Source organism: Lepus europaeus, chromosome 4, assembly GCF_033115175.1.
Source record: "Lepus europaeus isolate LE1 chromosome 4, mLepTim1.pri, whole genome shotgun sequence".
Lineage (NCBI taxonomy): Eukaryota > Metazoa > Chordata > Mammalia > Lagomorpha > Leporidae > Lepus > Lepus europaeus.
In genome coordinates this window covers 24,506,993-24,529,969 of record NC_084830.1, presented here as the reverse complement: position 1 = coordinate 24,529,969, position 22,977 = coordinate 24,506,993, and the positions used below count along the sequence as shown (strand labels likewise).

Below are 22,977 nucleotides of genomic sequence, written 5' to 3'. Positions count from 1 at the left end.
ATGTAGCTACCATATTTATGCAGAAAAACGTGAGTTCTTCCAATGAGTGTGTTCATTGACATTGACAAAGTGGTATAAATGGGAATATGCTTACATCTGGTTTGGGAGAACCTGCTTCCTTAAGCTTTCACTGACCTCAGAAAATGCATCTGACCTCAGTCTTCATTACTATGAGATAATTTGCTTAATGAAATGTTGGTAGGGGCTACTAGCTCAGTAGGTGAGAGGAAAATAAGCTGAAAAGAATGTGGCACCAAGTTTAACTAAATTCACCTAACATTTCTTGAGCAACTATTATATGCAAAGAGATGGGAATAAAATGCTATGAGTACTCTACCCTAAAAAAAAAAAAAAAAAAAAAAAAAAAAAAAAAAAAAAGAAAGATAAAGGTGTTAGAAGTGAGAGATAGTAATGGGAGTTTGGGGAGAAGGAGAAGAGACAGAGGAAGTAAGTACAACAGAGATAGGTAACAAGATGATCTTACAGACAGGAGGAGATCATTAAAGGCAGAGGAAAATGAAGAAAGTGGTGTCAAAGACAAGAAGAAAGAGAACGATCAGAAATGACCCCAGAAAGATGAAGAGAATGTTGGGTTTGGGGGCTCTCGTTTTGACATCTTCTGAGGAGGTTAACTAACAAAAAGTTCACCCATTTTCTATATCCTTAACTGGCATGTAGAGAAAAAGGGGAAAAATTATGCTTTTAGAGTTTCAAGGTGTGTGAAGATACTTAGAAGCTTTATTCATTGAGTAAGTAAGTTAATATGAAAGGTCATCACAGGTTTTGCTTATGGAAATATTTCTCAGAAAATGACAAAATCTAAAAAAGACCCTAGATTCACAGCAAATATGTCAGAAGAAAAAAGGCAATTCGTGCATCCTTTCTTTATACAATTTATAAATGCTTTTTCCTCTCTGAGAAAAAGTGCTTCTTCTGTACTGGTTGAGGCAATTCATCACATTCAGCAAAGTCATGGTATCCATAAGTACTCATTACAATGTCTCCTTGAGCAAATAAAGGGTGAAGATGGTAATTTAGTGTGGGTAAAATGGTTTGTTGTTTGTATTTGATGCATCCTACTATTCAGGGTTTTTTCCCTTAAGTTCCAGGAATTTTCTCGGCATTTTAAAACTATGTAGATGTGATTTAAAGGCATCCAGATGCTTGCTTAGCTAGAAAACTGGATGTGTCAAATCTGTCTGACAGCACTGGTTTCTAACACCATGCTATGGCTTGGATACTAGTTTGAATGAGCCAAAGGCTTATGTGTTAAAGGCTTAGTCCTAAAGTATTGTTAGTAGCACTAACAGAGCAGAAAACTTGATCTAATCATCATGTTTGGAGGTGGTGCTATTGGGAAGTGATTGGATGGAATGAGGTGGAGCCCCAACATGACTAAGTCATGGCAGCTTTGTAATAAATTGCATAGCATTGACTTACAGTTTCCCTGTCACTCTTAGTTGCCTCAAGACTTAGCTATCAACATCGTCACCAGAGCACAAACCAATGGGGCTCATTCAATCTTGGACTGTGAACCTCCAAAACTATGGACCAAAATAAAATTCTTTTAAAAAATTAATTGCTTCAGGTATTTTGTTATAGTAATGGCAAATTGACTTTTTCACACCCTAGATCTCTTGGGCATATATAAAGGTCAGTATCTCTATTCATAATATACAGATTGCTTATACTTGGTTGCCACTGGAGAGACATGGAGATGGGAGGCACTAGGGGATGCCATCAATCATGCTGTTACAAGCGCTTATGACTCTCACTGGTGAGAGCAAATTTGTGGACGAAGATCTGTTGTCTTCTTTCTAGTGCCTTATCATGTCTGGGAGATGAGGAGAATTGTGACTTTTACCCAGCTGTGCTCAACACTGAAGCCTGTAACAGAAATAGCAATCACACTGGTGGGACTTGGTGCTGGGGGAATTCTGTGTGCTGGGAGCTGGAGGGAGACCACCAATTCATTTCACATATATTATTTCTCCAGGAAACACAGCGTAATTGAGGACAATTTTCCACCATGAATTGCATCATTAGCTAACACAGGGAAAGTGAAATGCTGTTAACTTTTCTTTTTCTTCTGCAAAGCTGATGAACTGAAGAAAACAGAAATGAAAAGTTTAATATAATTTTTTCCAAGGATATATGTTGAAAATCAGAATCAAAACACTTTTACACGGTAATAGAAATCCCACATTTTAATACATTGCCATGCACATAAGGAGTCAAGGAATACTGAATACAAAATAGTCAAATATACAAAATGATAAAGCAGATTTTCAAGCCTGATAGAGATCATGCTCACAAACACAAGGGGGCAACAATCTGTACAGTTTCATTTTTATCAATTTAAAAAGAATCATGCCCACCCCCCACACCCCAGCTCCTCTTGAGGACAATCCCAAACAGAAGGAAACATTTTAAGAAAATACAAAGGCGACTCAAAGGGAATTGGCAAGTTGATAGCTGCTTAAGAGATGGAAATCAGGGGTTCAAAATTGTGGTGCACAGTAATTCTTATGTTTAGAGAAAAATGTTTCTCAACATCTTCTGCCCTGGGAAACCAGGGAACTAAAGTGAACATGCAACAGAAAAGGCACTCTTGTTTTACCACATAACTCCTCCTCCTAACTCTAGTCCTGGGAATTTGTCAAGGGTGCATAGCAAAAATAAAATAAAATAAAATAAAATAAAACCTACAGTTGAGGGCCATGAATAAAGGAAATATTTCATTAGCTTAACCACTCTTCGAGGACCAACAGAATCAGACGGTTGGTTTAACTCCCTATTAAGGGAAGCTATAAAAATATCTACCATCTATATAATCTTCTGGGTTATGAAATGTGCTTTTAGCCATGTTTGTGAAACCATGAAATGGTTTGTTTTTCATCATACACTTTCCCCTCAGACCTGTGGAGAACACTGGTCTTAGATTCAGTTGATGATTGTGTGATTTTTTTTTCCTGCTGGGTGAAGTCATTCACTAAGGCTGTTTGGTGTGGCTGTCTGCTTCCCAAGCTGAAACTTCACACTTGGGTTGGTCTGCTCCAACCGGAGGCCTGGCAGTCTTTGTGTCTCCTAAGCCACGCCTGAGGTTCCCTCCCTCAGGAGATCATGAGACTCTAAGTCTTTGGGAGGTGGAGAAGTGGAGATAAATGGAAACCCTGGCCATATGCTCTGCAGACCAACCTCAGTATACTGGAAAAAGCATGTGTGTGTGTGCATGAGTGTGTGTGCATGTGTGTATGCGTGTGTGCGTGCATGTGTGTGTGTATAAAATGCTGATTGTTACTTCCTCGTCCTTCTTTCTTTTTCCTTTCTAAATTCCAGAATGGAGGTTCAGTAATAACTGCTTTGAGGAGAAAGCCTCAAGCAAGGGAAGTGGATCACTGAATCACGCCCCAAGCCCAGCTCACCATAATAATTACACAAATCTTGGTGGCACAGAACAGCGTCTTCTCTTAGCTCACTCTGGCTTCCAAACAGGCCTGTCTGCTGAGTAAGGACAGACAGCATCCCAAACGGCTGAGCAGAGGTCCCAGAGAGATTGGGTAAATTCTCCTCGTCCAGCATTTTTAAGAAGATTTATTTATTTGTTTGAAAGACAGAGTGGCAGAGAGAGGAGAAACAAAGAGAGAAAGATCTTCCATCTGCTGGTTCACTCCCCTAAATGCCCATAATAGCCAGCACTGGGCCAGGCCACAGCTAGGAGTGAGGAATTCCACCCAGGTCTCCCAGATGAGTAGCAGGGACCCAAGTACCTGAGCCATCAGCTGTTGCCCCCATCATGCACATTAGCAGAAAGCTGGATGGGAAACAGATGTGGGACTTGGTCCCAGGCACTCCAATATGGAATACCAGGGTCCCAAGAGGTAGCTTAGCTTAATCTCCTGTTCCACAATGCCTACCCCTCCAGTACTCTTGAATTCAGAATATTACCTTCCCCTGTATCACAGCTGTGCCAATCTCCACAAAGTCCTAAGAATAACTCAAGTATATAAACCACAACAGATCAATATTTTCTTTTCTCTGGTGCTTTTTACTGCTAATATGTAATTTTGTTACCATATTGATCTTTTCTAAAATTTTGTGTAAAGCTATTTAATTCAGTGCCTAATGATATTAAATAGTTGGATTAACTGGAACTAGAGTAGTATGATTTAGTGATATATGAATTTTGGTGGAATTAGTTTCAAAACATTGATGCTGGCTTGGTTTTTCAGCAGACTGGTTAAATCTGTCCCAGTTCTGATTGAGACTTGGAGCATAAAGTCAAAAGCTGGCATTATGCAGCTTTCTGTAATGTGAGTGTCTTTCACTAGCCAAACTGGGGTATCCTCAAACATGGCCTTGTAAAGACATTAGTTCTGTATTTGTGAAGGAAAGAGAGTGGTAGAGAAACCATTCGGAGCCCAGAGAACCTTACAATCACCTATGTGTGAACTGAAGCAAATAAAACCCCTGACTCTCCGTGGGCGCCAACACAGGGAAGAGGCTAAGACTTCCCATTCTGGGGATCTGAAGTGGAAACTGAATAAGAATGAAAAAGATGCAGCTGCAGTGTTCAGACGTTAGTATCCTCTTCCATGCCACATTCTCTTAAAACTTTCCACCTGTAAGCAAGGACATTTTTTATGTGAAAAAGAACTGGGCTGTGCATTTCTAAACCTCTGCAGCTGACATGTGGGGAGAACCTTCTTGGTCTTCTCTCAAATGCACTGAATGGATCTAGATCTAGGAATTGTCAAAAGTGGCCAGAGAGCCAGCAGACAGCTCCCAATGCAAACAGACTAAAGGTCATTAATTGTGGTTAGAAATAAAATGCAGGAAATACAATTAACATTGATTTAGGGGTCACAGAATCAAGGACCAGGTGGTGCTTAAATTCCAAATCACCTTTTTCGGAATTATGCTTGAATGAAGGAGTTTATGCAATGCTTAGATAGGTGTTTTCATGGCGTCTGTGCTTTCTTACAGGTTGGGCTACCTCCCGAGGAGATGAGAGAAGACCGTCACCAATTTGTGGATGGGACAAAAGAAGTTCCTTCATGCTCCACACATTTAATGGTGAATAAGATTTTCTCCAAGGGTATCTTCAAGAACATTGGCCCTACTCCAAGCAAAATCATGACCAAGTATGAGTCTCCTGTTTTAGGCTTTGTTTTAGCAGAGAGTATATGAATGCATTTTTACAGAATTTGAGGGGGGCAGGTTATTTGTAATTAAAAACGATCACACAAAACAGATCTGTGCACTCTTGCACATCAACCTAGCCTGGAATTCCATGTTTGGTAGCTGTGCGTCTTGATGCAGCAAAACCACAGAATTTTTCCTTTGATTCAAATGACTGCATTTTTAAAAAGGCTATTAACAATGCGGGATGCAACCAGGAGAGTCTTCAGTGTTTTAATTGTTTTAGGTCTTACTACATCCAACATTGGATTAATTTAATAGCCTCTTTGTAGTTCATGTCAGCAGGACTGTTTCTAATTCTCTGCACATTAGGCAAAAAGGCCTTGGTTTCAGAACCTCTGTAATCTCCTAGGAATACATTGGCTTGGAATATAACATCAATAAAAGAAACAAGTAACCACATAAAACTCCCAAGCCACTGGCTCCCAAACATGAAAAGAATTATGTAGAATCAGAACTAATGTCTAAGTATATACAACATTAAATATAAGGTGGTCTTCTGAAAGTTCAGGGAAAATCTGTATTAACAAAAAAATCTATAGCTAGATTTCAAAATTTTGCAACAAAACTATATTATCTTTTCATCTTTTTCCACAAGCTGTTTGGATTCGTTTCATATGATGCCAACCAGATAACTAATTAAGCACAAGTTGCACAGTGACTTTTACTAGTCTTAGTGCCTTCTAATGCTTGGTATTATTGGGGAGGGGGAGGCTCTGGAGTTAGAATGCGTGAGGTGCTTCAAGATTTTTAAACAGCCTCACAGGCTAATGGAACCACAGTTTTGCAGATCCTGGTACACTCATTTTCTGCTCTTTCATGGAAGGCATTTTGTTGTTGGGCAGGAGGTAAAAAACCTACCCAACGCCCAATAACGATGTCCCTTTATATCTGTCACTTGTACAGTTCACCCTAAAATATTAAGACTTGGGGAACAGTGCTTGTCCCTCTCTCCCCAGGCTGCATGCCTTCCCAGCCAAGAACCTTCCCTGTTGAGTCAAAGTGAAGGCCAGAAGGCAGCCAGCACAGATAGCTTCCTGCTTGCCACCTTCCCAAATAAGAACAATTTATTAGTTTTTCTTTTGATTGAGGCATGGCACAACCTTCCCTATGTATTTGGCCAGCTTTTCCTCAAGCTTCCTGCAGCTTTCAAAAGATGCTCCCTGTCTCCCAGAAAGTGCCAGTCCCCAGAACAAAATAAGGCAATGAAGGCCTCTTTTACCTTGAAGCCATGTGGTGGTGTTGGCATCCAGTGCACTGATAACCAGAATTCACAAGACAGTTCCCTGGTCCCAGGGTTACAGGCAGATCTGAGGAGCTGGAGGGGCAGGACCTGCTCGTCTTTGAAGTAGAGTCCCCAGCTGTGCTCCAGTAGGAACATCTCCTGGGCTGACTTCCTCCCCGATTACCCAGGCTACCCACGCTTCCTTTGGATTAGTGGCACTGACAAGGCACCACCCAGAGAGGAGAACCCATCTCCCATTGCTGTCTGGGCAGCAAGCTGTCGCCAAGAGCATGCCTAAGAAGGAATTATTAGTAAGGACTGGGGAGAAAAGGTGATGACTAGGCTGTTCTATTTGAGTTCTTTCTAGAATATTTGAAATCTTAATAGAAAGGGCAATGAAAAGAAAAAAAATCACAAAACAAAGCAAAAATAGTGGGGTGGAAGGGACTGTGGGAGAGGTGAAGAAAACTGGCCTTTAAGCAATAAAGGAATTTATGTCACTTTCAAAGATTAGATTTTTAAGGAGAGTCTACAGCAGCTTTAAGTCTAGTGGTCAAGTAACACAATTACTCTAAAGACTGCAGAGGAAAACATCACAGGAAAGAGGCTGCTAATGCACTGGGAAGAGGAGGTTTTGGTAAAACTCAAGTGCTCTGGGGATCTTGAAAACTTCACGTTCTTGAGACTTTCATTGTTGTCTTCCCAAATTAATTATCTAACATTTGCAGATGAGGGAAGCGTTTTTTGCAAATAGTAAGGAGGGAAATCCACTGGAAGTTTTTACTCTTAGTTTGTATTCTCATGTAAAGTGGGGCTTCCTTCCTTTCCTCCCTGAATGTTGAAAATGGCAGAACTTCCTTAGAGCTAAGGACTGTGTGCTTCTGTCTGGGTGACTGAGATGCGACTTGGAGAGAAACGTGGCGTGTTGACCCGTATTCTGGAGGTAGAAGTCAAGTCTGCGGGTGCACAGCTCACAGAGCTGGAGCAGGGATTCACCACTACCCATACAGGACGTTGATAAGATCTCTATCCCCCTAGGTATGTCTTACCCTACTGAAGTGATTCATTCGTTTTTTTTTTCCCTAGCATTTTTTTCCCTAGCAGAGCTGCCAATGCTCTGCATGTTTAAATCCAGTTCTGGAGCTTGAACAAGTTAATCCCCTTGGCATCCTTAGAGAGACTGATAATTATTCATTTTGTTCATTCCCAAGAGTGCCTTTCCTGCACAAATGTGGGTGTTAGCCTTTTAACAAAGGGTGTAGCATAGGTTTGAGTAAAAGGAAAAGTTGAGCATCAACAGTATACAGCCCTTACACATCAAAATATTTATTCCTTACCACCCTCAAACTCACTTCCCATGAAACAAAACTCACCAGAGCCACTCCTGCATTTCTGGGAGGTAAAATTTCTACACCCATCTGAGGAAGAAGGTCCCACGGGAAGGGACCGTTGGTAATCACAGAACATCATCTTGTAGCCAAGAGGTCAAAGCCTGAGAAGAAAGTCATTTCTCCATTTTTTTTGCTGGTTTTGCTCTTGACTGCTCAGATTATATGCCATTATGTTTCCAAAACTATCCTCCAAATGATTCCAGAGGTTGAGTTTGGAAAACAGTAGTAGTTCATATGCAAATATGTGCTTTGTTCCAGGCATTAAGGCATTTTTACAGACTGTCTTCTACTGGGCTCTTTAATAGTCTTTATTTTATCTTTTCCTGTTTCCATCTTCACTCATCATCTTTCAAAAATTCTCCTTTGACTACAAAAAAATCTAGGAAATTACTCATTTTAACTATTTAGGATATTTTGCAAAAAGTCAAAGTAAGTAACAATGCACTAACATAAGTTAGACATCTGCACCCTAAAGCATGTCTTGTTTTCCAAGGGTGTTAGCGGTTGTCTCAGCATGTCCTTGGCTAACCCAGTTAATTCCCAGCTACACTAGCTCAGTCCCGGGCAGTGATTCTTGAGGGTTCATCAGGCTCAATTTGGTGTTCCCAGGACCAGTTATGGAACTGGAGCTTTAGCGAATCCACCATAGTGATGAATAATTGTGCCTCTATAAGGGATGAGAATCTATGTGGCCAGCAGTGGACATCAAGGGAAGCAACTGAGAGCTGCTTTGGGAAGCACTGTGGGCCCTGGAAGGGTAGGATGTCCCTGTGTGAGCCAATGGGGTGTGATGCCTTTCCCTCCTCTGCTACACCTTCAGGCACGAAATCTGCCTCCTACCTGCTGTGCTTAGTTCCCTGGGTCTCTCTGGCAGAAAGTGAACGCTGTCTGGATTCAGCTTTCACTGTGGAAGACACAGGTAGTGATAGTGTTTGGGAGAAGGAATGTCTTTCCTGCATAAGTGTGGGTGTCAGCCTTTTAACAAAGGGTTAAAAGCAGTTTTATAAGGGCAGGGGGTACCTGTCTTGTACACTGCTGTTATCCCAGTGCAGTGCTTGGCTTGTGGTTGATCCTCAATACATGGCTGCTGGATAAAGGAAGGAATGGGAGGAGGAGGAGCTCTGCTGTTGAAACTGGACTTCCTGAGATGGGCAGTGGAGAGGGGATGTTATAGCGCTGGGCATTAGCAAGCAAGCAGGGTTTGGCTTCTTAGCTCTGGATTTGGAGACAATTTTGGTCTGCCGAGAGTGTGACGATCATGGTGTTGACCTCTTCAAAGGCCGGATCTTGGTGGTGACTTTCCCACTTCCTTCTTGGAAGCCCCCTTCTTCAGTGTTGCAGCCTGACGGGGGCCGTGGTGACTCACCCTGCTGGTGACTCACTCCCATCGAGTGTGGATCTCTCTCTCCTTCCCTGTCAGCTTTCCAAATCTCAGGGAGGGGTGGTTTCCAAAGGCTGTGCATTTCCTGAGACCTTGAGAGGAGGCAGGCAATGAACATGGATTGGAGATACCCTCAAATGTCAAGTTTGCTTGTGTCGGAAGGGTTCCAGAAGGTGATCCGTAGATTTTTAAAGGAAAGCCTCTGATGTCTGCCTGCTCCAGGCTAGGACAGGGGACACACAGTACACACTTTGCTGAATTTTTAATTCAGCCAAATTTATGTTAAACACAAAAACAAAACAAAAGTAAAGCCTTTTGTAGGGCCAGTCAAGATGAACATTTCTCTCATGCTCCTAGATGAGCAATCATAACTGATTTGACAGGTTTCCCAGACTGCGCTTTGTTCTAAGACATAGTAAAAAATAATTAGCCATGGGAATAGACCCAGAAAGGATTAAAAGGGACTAGTAGGTTCCAAACTGAGGAATGAACTTAGTGTGATACTGAACCCCTTTTCTTCTCTAGGCACACAAGCGGAATCATTTGATGTTTTTTCTGTTCAGAGAATTGTGATTTAAACTTGACCTAGAAATTTTTCCAAGGTGTTAAAGTGATACTACACAGGAAAACCGCATTCTGTAGCCTGTACCATCAATCCACCGTGGTTTGTTGAATAGACAGCTGCTCCCTTTTTCTCTCTGGATGAAGTCTTCTTCATAGAAGGAGGAAAAATGTCCACTGGCCACACAGAAGCCTCCTGGACTGGAGGAAATGAATGTGCAAGTGGCAAGTTGTGCCTAGGTCCAAGGAAACAAGAGCTGAGGGATTACAGTCACCAGGCTCTCCTCTATTTCCTTCTGGTGCTACAAGTAATCCATTTATTCGGTAAAGAGTCAAGAGGTTAAGTCTAACAGTATTATGGCCATATTTACACCAATCTACCACAAACGACTTGGGATATGCTAGCAGTAGAGCTTGCCTTGGACAGTCTGAGCCAGAAATAAGATACAATTTATAAAAGAAAGAAGAAAATACTTGCTTTCTCACATGTACTGAACGTGCTAATTCATCTTGGTATAGTGTTCTCCTATAAAGTGCTTAAGAATTGGACAGAAGACCTTTGGACATTATAACTAACATCATGGAGACATGTTTACATTCCTACCAGGGCATAAAATCGCAAACACTTCCACTGAGATTGCAGAACTGCTGTAATTTTTTCTAAAACATCATGCCATCTGCACACATAATAAAATAATCCAGTAGTTGCCATGCTAAAACAGGACCTCTAGTGAAGGGACAGGCAGCTCCCCAAAGGGAACTTGAGTTATGCACAGTGATGAAAACTGGAAGCAATTTCCCAGCTAATGGTCTGCCAATGACCACTTGGAATGAGTTGGCACTGTATATTATGCACCTCATTTTAAAATCTACAGCAAACTCAGGTTTTTTCCAAAGCCCATAATCTTGACTGAATGGGTGTTTTTTCAGTTAATCCGGTTAATCTGTCAGTGCTCCAAGGATATCTTCTGGCAGTGCCATGAGTTAGTCTTTCAGGGAGGAAGAGGCCGTGTTCATATCAACTGGCAGGACAGCAGCTTGGAAGGCTAACCGTGTTTATGGAGAACCCTCGGCGGAGGCTGCAAGAAGACAAAGGGGAAAACATGGTAAGTTCTTTCCTTTGTGTTCACAGATACTTACCATTGCAATTATCTTATTCAAACAAATCTTAACACCCTTAGGTCAAAGAGAAAGCTCTAGCCTGGATAATGGTTACTCACCTCCAGGATGGATTAAGGGTGCTTATATTCATGTAGAAGAGCAGAGCATAGAAGACACCCATCTCAGAGACAGGTGAAGCTGCCTGCAAGGGAGGGCAAAACCAGATCTTGGGGACTGGCATCTGGCCTTACGATGGGTGCAGTTTGGGAAATCATTGCATATGATATGGGGCTTGGTACATCTACCTGATCTGGAACAAGATCACACTGGGAATGGTATGAGGCATTTGGGGATGGGAGCGTAGCGTGGCATTTATTTATCAGGAAGATTTCTTGAGATAAAATCAAGAAGGAAATATTTGAAGCAGGACAGTTAGAGAGTTCTGAGTTTGTTAGCTGCAAAGTCATATTGGCTGAGCAGGTTAGCGACTAGATGGAAAGGAAGTCAATAAAATCTGACCAGAGATTGAACTACTCAAATTACAACCCTGCTAATGGCCTTGGGAATACTGGTGCAGATATATTTTCCTGATTATTTGAATTTTCATTTTCAAATTTTACTCCCTACAGTTTTTTATAAATGGAAACTCAATAATTAATTATTATGAGTGAAATTGAATATTTTGTTCAGAAAATATTGTATTAGCTTTGTTTCATACACAAAACTATGAGGCGATAGAAGAGAAGGATAGCAAGAATTCTTGATATAAAAGAACAAAATATGTCCTGGGTTTACAAATATAACTTGCTTTCCAAAACATGAAGAGAGTGCATAAGTTGTAAGCAACTGTTTGATTAAAACTTGCTATTTTTGAGAAAAATGCAAAAACAGAAGGTACTCTATAAATGTATTAACATCAAATAGTAATATACAATTCTGATGGGTTGTATTGATAAGGTTGTAATGAAAGTAGAACTCTAATACGTTGTTGATGACATTGCAAACTGGAAAAATAACATCCATTTATTTAAAAACTAATATAAATACATATTCCTTGACATAGTGATACCACTTCTAGGAGTATAACTCTAAGGAAGTAATCTCAAGAAAAGAAAAGAAGCTTTATGTACAAATATGCATGTGGAGGTTATTTACAATCGAGGAAAAGCTAGAAGCCACCAGTCTCCTATTGTTGAAAATTTAGGTTAAGTAAATTATGGTACATTACATGGATATGTGATTATGTGGTCATTAAAGTAATATTAATTAGGATTATTGCATAACAACGTGGTAAACAGCGGTGATATACCACAATATAAAATTTATACACAGGAACAGCAAAGAACTGTAGGTGAAAATGGTGAAGCCACAGGGATTTTTATTACTGTCATCGTATTTTTTGCAAAACAACTAAAAAATTTAGTCTCAGAGTGGTGTAGATTTGAACCATGAGCACAGATTAAATAAAGTATAATGGCTATTTTCATCCAGTAACAGTACCTGGAGAATGGATACTAGGAACCATTCCAGCATTACCGAAATGGGGATAGAACCAATGTGAGCAAAAATCTTCTGTGTAGTTCAACCAGGAGACAAACTGGACAAACCAAGTGGGCACTAGGAAACTGACATAGCATACTGTCTTTGTGACTTGCTAAAATAAGACCCAGAAAATGTATGACCTTGGAAAAGAGTTATTAATAAGCCACAAAATATATGTTCAAAAGGGAGTAATGATAATAAGCAGTGAGTCCTAATGAGCACTATACTTTGAATCCTGTCAAGAGTTGATAATGAGGTCATCCAATCATGTTTTCTCCATGAACCTCTCCTAGCTGATAGATATAATAACTTTAGTGTCTAACAATACTTCTAACCAGAGGTAAGCTGAGCCTATTATACTTTCACTTGTGACCAATCTAAATACTAAATACCAATCTAAATACTAAGTATAGGTAGACTTATCCCCATTTCATGGATAAAGAAATGGAGGCCCAGAAGCATTATTAGCCCAAGGTCACAGAGCTATTGAGAATCAAAGCTGTGTTCAGAGTTAAGTGTACCCACCCTAATCACATAGAGCAGTGACAGAGACAAATATTTAAAGTCTAAGTATTTTAGAATTGTTTTCATCCCTTTCTATGTAGAATTCTATGCTTATCCATAAGTCCAGTCAGCACAATGAAGGGCCCTGCTGAATAATTTATAATAGAAAGAGCAGAGAGATAATCCTATTTGACATGAATATAAACAGAAGTAGAGGCCAAAGAGAGATAAAGTGGGGGCTTAGAGAATGACATAGGAGATCTGGGGTGGTGGCTGCCAAGTGTTTGTTGGGGCAAAATGTCCCCTGTGCTGTCTTCCCATGATGTCTAGTACATCTTTCCTTCTAAAGTTAGCATTGCATTTTTTTTTTTTTGAATGGGTCAGCATGTTGAGTTGTGCTTTATGAGCAAGGACTATGGCCAAACTAAAACTTGAACCTTAATTCTCCTGTCTTACATGCATGAGATAGGCTCATCTAATATCACTTTGCTAGGGACTTTTCTTACCCACCATGGGAACCATGTCTTTGGGTATTTATAAGCTACAGGAGGTTAAAATGCAGACTCTCAGGTTACCCTAGACAGCTGAGGCTCTGCAAAAGGGGGATTGTGTGATCATCTACACAGTGTACTTTTGGGCTCCATCCCCTGTGCTACAGCCATCTCAGGCTCCTTTCAGCTCCTCATACGCACCGGGTTGTTCATGGCCTTTGTTCAACCTCCCCTTCTGCCCAGGATGCCTTCTTTGTATACTGCCTTTACTTTGTGCTAATTTGGCTTCTTGAATTTTTTTTTAGTTTATTTATTTTAAAGGCAGTGCAACACGTTCCCTCCTCCCCCTCCACACACACAGAGGAGAGAGAGAGAGAGAGAGAGAAAAGAAAAGAAAAGAAGAGAAGAGAAGAGAAGAGAAGAGAAGAGAAGAGAAGAGAAGAGAAGAGAAATCTTCCGTTTGTTGTTTCACTCACCAAATGCCTACAACTGCCAGGACTGGGCCAGGCAGGAGCCAGGAGCCAGTTACTCCCTCCTGGTCTCTCAAGTGGGTACAAGGGACCTAAATAACTGAGTCATCGTTACCACCTCCAATGGTTGCATCATCAAGAAGCTGGATTGGAAGCAGCGGTGTGAGAGCCTTCACAGCAGTTGAATGTACCCCAACACCCACCCTGACTTCTAAATTTTACTCCACTCCAAAATAATACTTTATTTTATCTATCATTCTTCCCTGATTGTTTGAGGCCAGTGCTGTATCTTAATGATGCATCTTCCTAATCCAATGTCAGGTATACAGAAGGTGCTTAAAAGTTGTGCAATTAAGAAAGGAATGGTACTAGAAAAGTCTCTTTTTTGGGTTTACTTTAGTAACTAATTTTGTATGAGTCCACCCCATAGCTCAGATCTGTGTAAGAAGACAGGCATTGCCTTACGTTTCCTTCTCTACATCTAACAGCTAATCAAGGAAGATACCACGAACATCCTGCCAAAGTGTAGATTTTGCAGCTAACAAATACAAAGGGCTCGTCTTTTTTACCTGGTGGGTCAACATTACTAGTACAGCTTTCCTGGATTTGATCATCATATTTAGCCCAGTGGTTTCAAAATCTGGGGTGAGTGGGACGCACTGGAGTCCTATGGTTAAGAGCACAGGCTTTGATGGGTCTTGGTTCATATTCTGTGTTCTCCACACACCAGTTATAATAGGTGTCGAAAACACAAATTTTTCCAAACCTCAATTTCTTCATCTTTAAAGCAGCAATCATAATCCTCATGTCAGTTGCTGTGATGATAAAATGAGCTCCTAGGAAAAGTACTTTGCATGGTGTTTAGTAAATAGTAAGTAACTATGTAACTGCTGCTATTGTTTCACTATTATTACCATCACAAATACCCCACATTCCTTTGAGACATAAGATAGAAATATGCCAATTTGCATATGCCAATATGGCTGCAGCAGGGCCAGGAAAAGCAATATAATGCCTCAGAGGTCAAGCTATGGCACCCCTTGGAGGCAGATAACACTCCTCCTGCCCGTCAAGGCCACTGTCAACACACACTGGCTTCCACTTTCTCCCAGATTAGTGCACACATGAACAGACAGTTTGTTGACAAGGAGAGTTTGAAACACTTCAAAGGGAGGAAGTGACAAGCAGGAGGCAGCAGCCAGCCTGGCCCAGAGCTCGAGAGCAGATCCCAGACCAAGGGGTTCAGTGCCAGCTTTCCTCACTCCAGCAGCAAGGGCTGAAGAGCTTGGTGTGGTTTGGGAAGAAGAGAAGATGTTATACCCAGGTGGCACTGCATCTCATGGCAAGAAATTAGACTTCACCCTAAAAAGGCTGTATAGCATGTTCCCTTTGGAAAAAAGGGGCTGCATCTTCCACAGGAAAGTGTCTGGAGACTGAGCTCTCTGAGGTGCATCTGAGCTGCACTTGGATGCGGGACAATGTAGATCAGGTGTGAAATGCACATTCCAGGTGAGCGAGATGCACAATAGCATAAAATAACAGCCAGTAAGCAGAGCTAACATTCATTGAGCAGCTACGATGTGCCAACTGAGGTTTTATAGGCAGTCAGACATTGAATCCTCATTGCCGCTTCTGGATTGCATTACTCCTATCAACTAGAGAAAAACCAGGACAGCTTCATTAGCTTGTCATTGCCATACTGCTGGGGTGCAGAGAGCTGGGACTAGAACCCAGATCTCTTCATACCATGAGGCGTTCCTGACTCAATAAGAAGAAACGTATGTTAAGAAAACATTTTTTTTTTTTTTTTTTTTTTTGGACAGGCAGATTGGATAGTGAGAGAGAGAGAGAGACAGAGAGAAAGGTCTTCCTTTGCCGTTGGTTCACCCTCCAATGGTTGCTGCGGCCGGCGCGCTGCGGCCGGTGCACCGCGCTGATCCGAAGGCAGGAGCCAGGTACTTCTCCTGGTCTCCCATGCAGGTGCAGGGCCTAAGGACTTGGGCCATCCTCCACTGCCTTCCCCGGCCATAGCAGAGAGCTGGCCTGGAAGAGGGGCAACCGGGATAGAATCCGGCGCCCCAACCGGGACTAGAACCCAGCGTGCCGGCGCCACAAGGCGGAGGATTAGCCTGTTGAGCCACGGCGCCGGCCAAGAAAACAATTTTTTAGAAAAAAAAATTATTTAATTATTTGAAAACAAAGAGAGAGAGAGAGAGAGAGAGAGAGAGAGAGAGATTGATTTCCCATCTGCTAGTTCACTCTCCAAACTGCTGCAATAGCCAGGAGCCAGGAACTCCATCCTGGTCTTCCACATGGATGGCAGAGGTCTAACTACATTGGCCATTTTCTGCTGCCTTCCCAGGTACATTAGCAGAAAACTGGATCGGAAGCAGAGGAGCCAGGACTAGAACCAGCACCTGGATATGGGATGCCAGAGTCACAAGTGGTGGCTTAATCCACTGCACCCAATGCCAGCCCTAGGAAACAAATTCTTTTACTCCAATAGGATTCAGGAGAGAAATCAACTGTTTGTGTAAAACCTTCACATTTAACATGAATCCTATACATAAATCGTCATAAATAAGAGATTTGAACCTAGGGAAAGTGATTACATTTCTATTTTATTTTTAAAAACGTTTATTTATTTATTTGAAAGGCAGAGTTATAGAAAGAGAGGAAGAGATGGAGAGAGAGAGATATATTCTATATGTTGGTTTATTCCACAAATGACCACAATGGCCAGGGCTGGGCCAGGCCAAAGCCAGGAGCTAGGAGTTTCATCCAGGTCTCTCACACGGGTGGCAGGGGCCAAGCACTTGGGCCATCCTCCACTACTTTTCAAGGTCATTAGCAGGGAGCTGGATCAGGAAGTGAAGCAGGCAGGACACAAACAGGTGTCTATTTGGGATGCTAGCATTGCAGGCTGAGGCTTAACCCGCCATGCCACAATGCCGGCCCCCTAAATGTACTATTTCAACAGTGCAAAATTTTTCCTGTGTTTGGAGCTGTGGTTCTCATCTGGGTGCAATTTTCCCTCCTAGGAGACAAGTAGTAATATCTGTATACATTGCTGGCTGTCACAACTTGGTAAGTACTATCCGCATCTGGTAGGTAGAGTCAGGGACTCTGTTAAACCTCCTAGAAGGCACAGGACAGCACTCATAACCCAAAATGGCAATTGTGCCGAGGTTGGTTTAGAAGATAGAGTTCCTTGTTTATCTTCTATTCCTGGTAGTGAGCCAAATATGTCACTCCCAAAATAGGCCAAGATAAAAACCAACATAAGTATGGCTCTTGTATGTACAGGAAACAAGACTAATTTCAAACCGTGCCCTCCTCTTCTGTTCATCATTTGCTCATTTTATTTGATTTTTATATTCAGTGTAATCAAAATCTGTAGTATGAAATAATCGCTGAGTTTTAGAACCTGCGCAGGCATACCATTATAGGAGTTCAGATGGGATGATTTAGGAGGTATGCTCAATTAATTAATTAGTATGTATGGGAGAAGTTAGGAGATAAAGAAGGACAAAGGAGGATTTATGCGGTAATAAAACTAAGCTCTGCTCCCAGCCCATTTGATGGGAGAAGTCGTATGGATTCTTGGTGGTCCTGTTCCATTTCTGCTGGCTCCTCCCTCCATGGGTTTGGAGGTTGTTGCTCATTGAATATGATTAAGGAATCAACTCTACTGCCTGACTGCATAAAGATGGAGGTCAGAACCTCAGACAAGATGGTTATCAGGATGCCAGAGAACTGGGTTACGGGAAATAAAATAGATGATGCATACAAACTAGCCTGTAACTTCTCATAACTCTGGAAACCACAGTGAGTCTGTGATGGTTTAATTTTGTGTCAGCCTGACTGAGCCATGAGGTATCCAGATATTTGGTTAAATATTATTCCGGGTGTGTCTCTAAAGGAGTTGGTGGATGAGATTAATATTTGAGTTGGTAAGCATATCGCCTTTGCTAATGTGGGCGGGCCCCATTCAATCCACTGAAGGCCTGAATGTAGCAACAGGCTGAGTAAGGGATAATTCATTCCCTGCTGGCCTTTGAGCCAGGCCATTGGTCTTCATTGGTTTTTTCCTGCCTTTGGTCTTAGACTCAGACTGCATTTATGCTAACAGCTCCCCTAAGTTTCCAGCTTGCAGATTTTGGAACTTTTTGGTCTCTATAATTACAAAAGAGACAATTCCTGATAATAAATTTCTGTCTCTGAAATATATAATAAATGTATCCTATTTGTACTGTTTCTATAGAGAACCCTAAGTAACACAGAATCTTTAGATGACACTGACCATAGTGATAAGGACTATTGCTAGTCAAGTACATACCAAATGCTTAGCATCACGCCATGAACCTGTGCTGCTTTTTCAGCAACCAAAGTGGATAGGCACCATGACCCTCCCTCCACAGTTGAAGAAATTCAGATGTTGACATAAATGACTTACGACAGGCTGTGGCCTTTAGGTCAGGCTATGGCCCTAGATCTGGCTATGAAATGTCAAAGGCCTGTTGGTTCCAAACGTGTTAATAGGAAATAAGAGATCTTAAAATATCATAGGAACAGTTTTAGCTAATTATTTGTGTTTAGAAGGGATAGGCATGTGTTGATTTCTTCAGTTAGAATGTGATGGCTCCTGATACTGTGAGATGGGCTTTGCTGCTGCCTGACTTTGCAGTTCTCATTGGCTTCAGCGGTCACCTCTCTGCAGAGTTGTAGAGGCTCCGATGACAGTGAAGCTGCTTCACCCCTGAGAGAATAAGAGAAATGAAGCACCTGTGTGCACAGCACACTGTCCTCTTTCATCTTAGCCCCAGGACAGGAAACAACAAAGACACTATATTTGTTCACTTGCTATTCTACCACAAGTAAGAAAAGCTGTTAGTCTACACTGTGAGGCTCAAGAATCTCTCATGAAACCAGCATCTTTCCCCAGTGCTTCAATAATAGCTAGTTGTCCACCAGACAGAAAAGGGATATAGGTGGTGGGAAAATTTGGTTTGTAGCTTTGTTCTTTTCATATAATAAAGCACCAAGAATCCTGAATGTAATATAGTGCTGTGATCCCAAAATTGAGTTTTAGAGTTGAACAAACAAGAGTGGCTTTGAGACCTGAGTAAGATATCCAACTTGTTCAAAGTCCCAGAGAGTCAGCCAGATTCCATCATCATAGTGCTGTTTACTTTCTACAGGTTTACTGATATACCAATCAAACAACATGTGTTTCATTGAATGCTCTCTAAAATGACCCGCACTGCCTAGGGGACTACAGGGCTTGAGGAGTTTCAAGCCTCTGTCATTATACTGTATTAGAATCTGTATCATATCGGGGAGGGTTGCGGGTGGGAGGGAAGTTATGGGGGGGGAAGCCATTGTAATCCATAAGCTGTACACTGGAAATTTATATTCATTAAATAAAAGTTAAAAAAAAAAGAATCTGTATCATATCACATTAGAATCATCTGATAATGTATCCATTTTTTTAAACTTTACTGTGCTTAGGAATCTCCTAGGGAGGTTGGTAAAAATAGTTTTCCAGGCTCCAATTTGGGGAGAATCTGATTCCACAGGTATGGAATGGGCCAGAGAATTTGAATTTCTAGAGATGTTGTAAGGGATGCTGGTATTGCTAGTCTGAGGACCTCTCTTTAAGCACCACTGTATTGGAGTTCAAGTGCCTTATGGCAAAATGTGTGTCTTTTCTTTCTGTAGTACATGGTAGAATGTCTGGAATCTCAAAAGTATCCTTAAAACATTTGTTGAGCGAGTGAATGAATAAATGAATGAGTGGAGAAAGTTATATGAGTAGAGTTAGCAGTTATAGGAACAAAGTTATATGAAAGTTACATGAATACACATTACATGAACAGAGTTAGCATTTTTAAGGACAAAGTTACATGGTTATATGAAAGTTACATCAACAAAGTTAGTAGTTTGTTCAATAATTTGTTGAGGGGAGCATAATATTATTTTCTAATGGCAGCTGGTTTAGAAATTTCAGAGACAGAGAGACAGCTTCCATCCACTGGTTTACTCCTCGAATGCCTGCCACAGCCAGGTGAGTGAAAGCTGAGACAGGAAGATAATCCATGTCTTCCACGTGGGTGATGGGAACCCAATTCCTTGAAGCCTAGCCATTGCCTTCCAGGCTCTATATTGATGGGAAGCTGGAGTTGGGAGCTGGAGCCAGTAGTTAAACCCAGGTACTTTAATATGGGATTTCAATGTCTTAACTTTTTTTAATAGCAGCTCTCAATTTAAAAAAGGTTAATACATTTATTTGTTTTCATTTTTTTTAAAGGAAAAAAAATAGAGTAAGATAGACAGATCTTCCTTCTGCTGGTTCACTATTCAAATGTCTGCAACATCTTGGGCTTGGGAGTCTCCCACATGGTTGGCAGACACTCAAGTACTTAAGCCATCATCCACTGCTTCCCAGGGTATGCATTACCAGGGAACTGGAATAGGAAGTAGGTCTGGGATTTGAACTCAGGCACTCCAGTATGGGTTGTGGGCATCCCAAGTGGCATCTTAACTGCTGCAGCAAATGATGGCCATTTACCTGGTGTCTTAACTGCTTGACCAAATGCCCATCCTTCTTCCTTTAAAAATTAATTTATACTCCTCTTTGTTGCTCCACCTAATCTTAATCTCATGGGCTTCTTTGTTGACCAGTGCAGTAGTTTCTTTATTAGAAAAACATTCTCTGAGATTTACTGCTTTAGGAAAAGTACAGTTAAAAAAATTCTCCAGATTCTGTGGTTTTTCCAAGAAAAAGAAAAGTGCACTTTAAGGAGAGGATACAAGTTATATTTTAGTGTTTCTCTGTTTGCATGTCAAGTCCCAAGGGGCTAGAAGTGTCTCTTTTTGAAACAACACTATGTAATATGTATATGTGTGTACATACACACATACTCTCACACACATACACACATAAATAATACTGATAACAAATGATGAATTCACCACAGAGAATCTTAGAGCAGAGGGTATCTTAAAACAGTGCTTCTCTGGCCGGCGCCACGGCTCAATGGGCTAATCATCCACCTGCGGTGCCGGCACACCGGGTTCTAGTCCCGGTCGGTGCACCGGATTCTATCCCGGTTGCCCCTCTTCCAGGCCAGCTCTCTGCTGTGGCCCGGGAGTGCAGTGGAGGATGGCCCAAGTGCTTGGGCCCTGCACCCCATGGGAGACCAGGAGAAGCACCTGGCTCCTGGCTTCGGATCAGCGTGGTGCACCGGCCTCAGCATGCCCGCTACAGCGGCCATTGGAGGGTGAACCAATGGTAAAGGAAGACCTTTCTCTCTGTCTCTTTAAAATTTTAATGTGTATTTGAGTCACATGGACATTGTGTTAATCACATTGTTCTAACAAGCTCTTGATGTTACCAATGCTGCTGGTCTAGGAACCATTTCTTTGAGTATCAAGGCCATAGATTTCCTTAATCTATAGCAACATTGTCCAGTAGAATTTTCTGAAATAATGTAAATGTTCTACATCTGTTCCAATAGTCAGCCATTAGCCATACATGGCTATTGAGGACTTGAAATGTGACTAGTGCATGGTGGAAATTCAATTAAAATTTTATTTAATTCATTAAGATTTAAACTGTCACATATGCCTAGCAGCTACCACATTTGGCTGCACTGCCCTATGGAGCAGAAATGTGAGGCGGTGATTTAGTAACAAGCTTCCAGAAAGAAGAAACCTCAACGGCAAGGGGAAGCTCCAAACCTTTTGCCCAGATTGTAAATTTACTCTTGTTCCCACTCTCCCCCTTCCTGTGTTATGTAGGGGGAGCCCAAGACTTCCCCTCTGTTTTCTGTCATGTTCCCAGAATCACTGTATATACAAAATAGTAATTAGGAGAGGCTTTATAAACATTCTGAAGTGCAGAAGATTATCTCGTTTATATAAACCTCTTGAGTTGGCAAAATTGAGTGAGAAATCTTATGAGGAATAGTTCCTTTGTCATGAGCCCTTTCACCTTGGGTTATGGCTGAAGACAGGTTCCAAGGTTCCATTGGCCTGGAACACAGAGGCAAGTGCAAATAGTCCAGACATACCAGAAAAGTTTAAAAGGAAAAGCAAAAAGCTCAGTTCAAACTCAGTTCCTATAAATGAGAAAGTGCCAAGGGGTAGGGAAAGGGTAGGGCTTGGTTTTGTCTGAACTGTAGCTGCCGGCTTTCAGCAGGCTATGGTCTATATTATAGTTAACAAGGTTTGGAGATCTTCCCTAGGCTGGTGAGTGCTAATTTCCATTGAGGAAAAAGTTATGAGGCTTGGATGTCTTAATGATAACAGGTAATTTCTCTGTGTGGGCAGAGTTACAAAGTGTGTTGCCATGAAACTGTGTGGACTGCACTATTGCTATTGTGTACACAGTTTCCCCTTAAAGAATCCACTTGGCACAAGTTGCAAACCTGTTGGGGACTCCCGTGATTAATTGCTTCAACTGGCTGGTGGCCATCAGCAGGATCTTGCAATTTACCAGGTTCTGTACAGAATTATGAAGCTGAAGGTTTAATGGGATTTCAGGTAATAGAGCCCAGATGTCCAGGACTACAATGTTTGAAATTACACTGCTTGCAAGGCTGCGGGGTTTAAACGTTATTTATTCCTTGCTTAGTAGATTTCACTATTCCCTTCTTTATGTAATCTTGGAGCAGTCAAATGCTAAGCACCTTCACCTTGACATACTGTATCCAGAGAAGCCAATCACACACATACTCAGGGAGACAGCACTCCTTTCTTCCAGCTCAGACCTTTGGGATCACCTTCCAGCCAAGAGTATGGTAATTAACAGCCCCCTACTACCTTGCTGCTATGTCGCACTTAACTTCTAAATTGCTTTTGCAAATTTAATTGCATTTTATTCTGTCAGGGTTTGGGAGAAATTGGCTAGGACAGGTATTATTGTCTCCATTTGGATGAGGAAACCAAGGTACACTGAAGACAGGGATACTAATAGCTATCATTTGTGGAACCTTTTCCTGCCAAGTACTGTTCCCATGGGGCTTATGTACATCATCTTGTTTAAGGTTCCTCACACTGTTGTAGTTGATATGATTGTCAGCTCCATTTTGAAACAGGCAAACTG

General features: G+C 41.6%; 1 protein-coding gene across 2 annotated transcripts in view; it reads right to left on the bottom strand.

Moving 5' to 3' along the window:
• Nucleotides 1-2,206: 2,206 nt before the first annotated feature.
• The window catches only part of SAMD12 (sterile alpha motif domain containing 12), a 503,731-nt gene continuing 482,960 nt past the window's right edge, over nucleotides 2,207-22,977 (bottom strand). For both annotated transcript variants that reach the window (XM_062188075.1, XM_062188076.1), the window contains one exon: nucleotides 2,207-10,839. In XM_062188075.1, the coding sequence (XP_062044059.1) occupies nucleotides 10,817-10,839 (23 nt within the window). In that variant the 3' untranslated portion in view covers nucleotides 2,207-10,816. The remainder of the gene's footprint in view (nucleotides 10,840-22,977) is intronic.